The sequence below is a fragment of the Pteropus vampyrus genome, unplaced genomic scaffold (genome assembly GCF_000151845.1).
Source record: "Pteropus vampyrus isolate Shadow unplaced genomic scaffold, Pvam_2.0 Scaffold145, whole genome shotgun sequence".
Classification (NCBI taxonomy): domain Eukaryota; kingdom Metazoa; phylum Chordata; class Mammalia; order Chiroptera; family Pteropodidae; genus Pteropus; species Pteropus vampyrus.
This window is the reverse complement of record NW_011888926.1, coordinates 471,954-478,591: the sequence shown is the minus strand read 5'-3', so window position 1 is coordinate 478,591 and position 6,638 is coordinate 471,954. Positions and strand designations below refer to the sequence as shown.

Sequence of the window (6,638 nt, the reverse complement as noted above, 5' to 3'; positions counted from 1 at the left end):
CCCCCGCCTCTCACGGGGCCTTCCCTTCCTCGCCACCCTGAGGGGCTGAGAACCCTCCCTGGGCCACATCCAAGCAGACCGGAAGACCCCCCACAAAGCAACGGCAGGAGACACGTGGGGATATCTGACCCATCTGCCTCCATCTACCTACGTGTGCAGTCCTTCTGGTTTTGGGCAAGGTCAAAGCCGGGCCTGCAGTCGCAGGCCACCCCACCTTTGGGCGTCTCCCGGCAGATGTGGGCACAGCCATGGTCTTTGTTCATGCAGTTCATACCCTCTGAGGAGAGACAGAGAAGGGTTGGGGACCGGGGAGAGAAGAGGGGAGAGAAAATTTCAGGCTGAAAAGAGACAGCCAATGAAACATCACAATCAAAGGGAGTGTTGGGCTGCTGTTAGCACATGCACCACGCGCACATGCACACGCACACACGTGCACACACGCGTGCACATACACGTGCACACGCACGCACACACACACACGCGGCGTGCACCTAGCCATCCAGAAGGAGATCCCCTAGGGAAAGACCTGAGTGCCCAAGTCTAGAGCCAGGCCTCGCCCTGAGAGCCACCCAGTAAATGGCAGTGGGGGACCCACGGAAGAGATGCTTCCGCCCTAGGCCAGGTTACGGGGCAGGGTCTCTGGAACTGCTCTCCGGTCAGGGCCTTAGAACACGTCCCCACTGAAGTGGGTGTGGGTGGCGTTGAAATGACAGTGGTGTGCAGCAGTCTGGGTTTACACAGAGAGGCCATGTGCTCCCGTGAGGCAGGCTCGGCCCAAGGGGAAGCGCCGATGGGTGAGGGGGCTGGGTGCCCTGGCCAGCCTCCAGTGCCACGCCCGCAGGTACCGCCAGTCCTGCTCAGCCACCCCTCACTGCGTTTGCACAAGTCAGATCCACTGGATCTCAGAGGCTTGTCCTCACCAGCCCATGGCTATGTCATGAACTACATGCCACCTTCCCAGCTGCCAGAGGAGGTCTCTGCGTGTACCTGGTCAGTGTTCCCCAGGACCCAGGAACCCTCACCTCCAAGGGCAAAGCCCTGCATGCCCTGCAGCTAGCCTCCAGCTCCACCTACACAGCCCTGCACTGGCACCCGCAGCCCTCACGGAGCTCATTCAGGTCAGGGGCACACACGTCACTGTGTCCTATTCTCAGCCCAAGAGTCCCGCTGGTTGGCAAACGACACTTTTTTAAAGCAAAACTGTACGTAAACCTCAGGGACCTTTTTCTCTGAGGCCTCATCTCACCGGGGCAATCAGCGACTGACTGGCCTCCCCGTGGCGTGGGAGGCTTTGGAAGGGGGAGAACGCCATAGGTGCCAGGGCTGGGCTGCCCCAGTGCCTGCCATGGTGCCCCACCCTCTAGTTGCAGCAGGCTCTGTGTCTGGATTCTTGCTCATGGTGGTTGGCCCTTCCAGCAAGTTCTCCAGCCACACTTGGAAGCCCTGACCCTTACAAGGCCTGCCGATTCAGTCCTCTCTCCTCCTAGGCTCCCAGAGTCCCCCACTGTGGCCCCAAACCCAAGTGGTGACATCCTGTGCATGTCCTGGGGCCCCTCGTCCCCTATAAAGGTGAGCACCCCGTCCAGAGACGGGGGAACCATGATTACGCCGCCTGCCCCAAAGGCCGACGGTGTGCAAAGGCACCATGAAGACCTGAACCAGGACACTGGACCACAAAGGCCTCTCCCCCTCCCGCTCCGGGGGCCTTGCTGAGTGGAGCTGGGCTGCCCACGGGTTTCGAGGGCAGTGACCCCAGACTGTTCGCCTTAAGTCTCCAGAGGCCCGGCCTCCACACCCCGTCCAGTCAGGGCTCACTGGCAACGACACAGAAACACATTCTGAGGGCACGGGTGTGATGGGAAGAGCAAGGGTCCCCTCTCCTCAGTCACCCACAGTTCCTGGGACACCCCCCCCCCCCGCACCTCAAACTTGATCTCCCCTCCCTGATTGCCTAGAGCGGCTCAGACCCACTTCAGTTGACCCCAGTTGATGTTTATCTTCCTGGTGATTTGTGAGGAGTTTCCAGAATTTATGAGGTCAGGGGTCAAGTGAAAGGCTGTAGGTTACAAGTCCATCAAGAGGCTAAAGGCAGATGAAAGGAAGAGCTGCTGTCCACCCATACACCACCCTAAGACCTGACTTCCATGTCCCACTGTGAGGAGCTGGCCTTGGAAAAGAGAGAAGGTGGCCTTTCCCAGGTGGCTCACTGGTCTCCTAGGTGAGGTGAGGACTAGCTCAATTTTGACCCCGTCCACTTGAAGCACTTACGTGGGGCAACTGAGAATTGACATATATTTAAAAACACGAAAAACAAAACAAAGAATAAAAAAAGCAACGAAGAAAAAAGAACAACACAATAAAAACACAAACGCCCTGGCAGCTATGATAAAGATTTAAAAAACCTGAAGTTCAATAAAACAAAAAAATTGAAATGAACGAAGCCTGCACTTGGCTCAGCACGCTGACCTCTGGTTTCATCTGATTTTACGGCTCTCATTCCTTTACCTTGATTTTCTTACTCGAATCAAATCGTTGGACTGACGCAGAGTATGACCAACTAATCGACACCTGAATGAGCAAAGCTCTTCAATGCCAGGCTCCTCACAGGAAGCTGCAAGTTCACACGGAACTCACTAAATTCCAAAGCAGCTGGTCTGCATGACCTGCAGAGCTGTGTGCTGAGGCTTGGGTGGGGGCTGTGGTATAAATGCTCCAGGAAAGCCCCCAGGGAGATGTCCCTGAAGGTGAAGCTGGTTCTCACGAGCTGGTCTGAGCCAGCCTAGCACATGGCTTTCTTACGAAAGGAAGTCTTGTGAAGTCAAGCAGATGTGGGTATGAGTGTGGCCTCTTTACTAGTTGCGTATCTTGGAGAAAACTGCTTCACTTTTGGAACCTCGTCTGTAAAACGGGAATGATCATCTGCCTCACAGACGGGCAAGTGCCAGATGCGGCGGGTGCTCAGTGACTATGGGGGCACTGACTTCCGGCGGCCGGCACCTTCTCCTGCCAATCTGGAGACAGTGCAGCTCCTCAGGGGGCCTTGCCTAGGCCAGGCAGCCCCGCCTCAGAGGAGGCAGGCACTGGAGGGACGCTCTTGGGCCACTGAGTCGTATTTAGTCCCTCATCAGGTCTTCTGACTGGCGAGGGTTTGGTCAGTGGGTGGTGTCCACTGAGCAGCCTCCATGACCATCATCGGTGGCTACCGTCAATGGTGGGCTGAGTCTAGGGCACTCCTCACTTGCTGCACACATGGTTTTTGTGGCTCCTTGGTGCCCACACTGTACAAGGAGTTGGAGTCTTAGCTTCCTCCCAGCTTCATCTCCCACCGCCTCCTATACGTAGTCCGTGGCCTGCAACCCCACGCCGCCGGCTGACCAGCCCCAAGTGCCCTGCCCACCCCTTTGATCCTCCTGTTTCTCATAAACAAAATCCTGGGCCTGTCTAAATGCCACCAACTCCGCAGAGCTTCCTGATGCTCGGGTCATACTCCTCATGTCTCCCCACACCAACCCCCCGTGTTAACCGACCAGGCTGTCCCACGCCTGGCACAGGAAGCTGATGCCACTCGAGCAGGCCTGTGCTCTCTTCCTAAGCTGGGACGGCCCGAGGGCCCCTGTTTAAGCTCAAGCTCACATGTGATGGAGAAAGGGAGACGGAAACTCCGCTCCCAGCCGAAGAATCGCGACTACGAGAAGCCCTGCTCGTCGCTACCAGCCACGGATCTGGGGAGCTGGGAGCTGAGGTGGCCTGGAACTCTGGACACGAGACAGAGAATTAAGCTTTAAAAATCACTCAGCCTCCTCCCCCACCATGGCCTGGCCACCAAGTGATCTTTCTTTTTGAGAATCTAGACTCTAATAATGAGCCAAGGTGATGTTGTTTTGCTGGCAAAGGATAATTTAGGGGAGTAATCTAGCATTCTGGTTCAGAGTTGATGTGGCACTAAACGATGAAACCCCAGAGCTGGGAAGGTGGACCCCAGTCCCCACCTGTGATCGGCTGGTCTCTAAGGTTTAGTCCTCTCAGCAACCGCGGAGGGGATGGCGAGGCCACCATCTTCCACTAAGGATTGGCACTGAGGCCATGTGTCCCGTCTTCTGCACTCAAGCTTTCTCACACACGGGCCTCGAAGCCCCAAGAGCCCCTTCTTTCTCTCCAGGCAAGGGGCTGGGTCACCACAGAAGTGGGCTTCCTGACATTCCTGACAATGACAGAGGAGCCCGAAGAGCTTATGTTCGTGTGAATGTGTTCCAGCTGCTGGTATTTGCCGTATTAGAAATTAAATGGGAGAGTTTATATTTATTAATTTATTTTAAAATAGAAATTAAAAACTTATTACATGTTAACGTTAATAGATTTCTAATTAAAAACTGTATTTTCCCACTGCATTCCATGCTGAGCTATAGAAATCACTCGGCTTTATCCCACACCATGGACTTGCCGTCAGGAGATCTTCCTTTATGAGAATCCAGGCTTACTAACAATGAGCCAGGAAGTTTGAGCCAGGAAGCTCCTTGGCCCCCAGGCCCGTCAAGGGCCTTCTGGACACCCGTGCTCCGCTCGCTGCGGCCTGATGTGGTGGCTGTGTTGCTCCTCTCTGCTCTCTGTGCGACTCCCATCAGCTCCCAAGGGCAGGCTGAGCTCTGAGCCTTCTCGGTGGCCTCACTGCTCAGTACAGGTCCTGCCCGGGGGGGGGAGACCCTGTCTTCATAGTGAAGGGACGGGAAATGGAATGACCTCGCCTTTCCTCCACAGGGTCTGGCACAGAGGTCTGGCTCTCACACCCAAGTGGCCACTGTCCTGGGAAACAGGCTGGGAACAGCAGCCACCACAGCCAGGCTCACGTGAGGCTGGAGTTTAAAAATGACCCTAGCAGCCAAAGATGGCCACGACAGCCCAGCCTGCGGGGCGGGGAGACACGCTCTCCTCTGTGCTGGCGATTCAGTGCCTTGCCGGCTGCAGACACAGGAGCTGCACCTCCCCACCGGGGGCTGCGCTGGCTCATGCAGGCCGGGAGACTGGCTTCACGGCAGGCAGAACCATGGCCAGGGCCGGATGGGTCCCTGCGTCCATCTTCATTGGGAGGAAATGAGGCCCCGAGACAGGGAATGCCTGTCCCAGGTCAGACAGTAGGACTGGAACCCAGGCTGCTGGGCTCCCTGACCTGGCTTTCCTGCCCTGGGGTCAGTGCTACACTGTGGGCCCCAGCTGGCTGACTGGCAGCAAGCATTTCCTGGGGCGAACAGAACTGGGAACCCAACACAGAGTAGTATAATAAACGGTAACTGTTACTATTAACTGTCCTCAGAATTGAAAAGCCTATTAAAATTCATGGCCAATTCAGGTGCCACCTCCTCTGTGAAGCTCTCTGTGTAGCCCCTCCACAAAGCACATAAGCCCTGGCGCCTCTCTGACCTTCCAGCAGCTTCACCGAGCGCGAGGGCAGAGCCTCAGCTCCCTGCACAACCACTGGGCTCACACGAAGCCTCATCTGACTGCACGTATCACGCCTCTGGCCTTCCTGAACTCTGGCTGCCTCGTGAGCAAGGGCTCCTGTGAATCCATGGATCTGAAGGGCCCTGGCCCAAACTCCACGTTCCTGTGGCCCTCTGCTCTGCACCCATCTGCTCTTGGGAGCCGTACAACGAGAAAGCCACACCCTTGGGCCAGGTGCAGCCTCTCCCTCAGCCTAGCAACCTGTCCTGATACGGGGGAGTGACCTCAGTGCCGCGTTCAGCAGAAAGCCCTGTGTACCGCCCCGTCTCGAGGGGAAGTGAGGTATAATTTCAGAGTCGTTCCCAGAAATCCTGGTCATCAGCGGCCCAGTGCCAGTCAGGCCAGGCTGCCCGCCGGGTCGACTCTAATTAGATCCAGCCTCTCCGAATCCAATTACATCCTGCAAACTCCGACCAAGTGTCTCCTTGGTGCCCAGGATGGGGCGGGGAGCAATGAGGAGACAGACGCTTTGTTGCAAAATTGCCAGGTCCCAGTTCAGACTCTGCCACTTGCCACATGACCTGGGACAATTGCGTAATCTCTCAGCTTTAGTTTCCACCTGTGTAAAAGTTTCCATTTCCCAAACAGGCACATGGAGGCTGGGTCGGGGTGGGAGAAAGCCGTGCCAGGGTCACAGCATGTGAGAGGCAAGTGCCCCCTCCTGATGAGCCCCTCCCAGAGCTCTGCCTTCTCTGGGCCCTGCGACAGGCCTGGGCAGCCCTTCCCCACCAGGGCCTACTTTTCCCAAAGACCTTCTATCACTTTGGGAAGCTGCACTGGAGTGTGCACAGAATTACATGGGGGCAGAATTTACCTGCCCCCCCCCCCCCCAGCGTGTACACTGCATCTTCTGCAAAGCAAAGTTCGCAGGTGCATCTAAGGCAGGGCGGTGGGCGCGGAGCCCAGTCTGCACCGAGGAGCGGTCTTTCTCTTTGCCTGGCCCAGAATAACAAAGCCGGAATGTGTGCATGCAAGGGTCGTTGCTATGGCGACTTCATCAACAACATCACTTTGCGCATCCATGTCCCTTAAACACCTGAGAAGGGAAGGCACATGGGAACAGCAGAGCAGGGAGAAAAGAGCAACGACCTTGCCCTGCTCTCCTCCCCATGACTCGGGAGGGAGGGATTTCCCTCCCCTTC

The 6,638-nt window shown here is 56.4% G+C and overlaps 1 protein-coding gene across 1 annotated transcript in view; it reads right to left on the bottom strand.

Moving 5' to 3' along the window:
* SCUBE1 (signal peptide, CUB domain and EGF like domain containing 1) overlaps positions 1–6,638 on the bottom strand; it is a 126,495-nt gene that overhangs the window by 57,785 nt on the left and 62,072 nt on the right. The window contains exon 5 of the mRNA XM_023535896.1: positions 152–277. Within this exon, the coding sequence (XP_023391664.1) occupies positions 152–277 (126 nt within the window). The remainder of the gene's footprint in view (positions 1–151; positions 278–6,638) is intronic.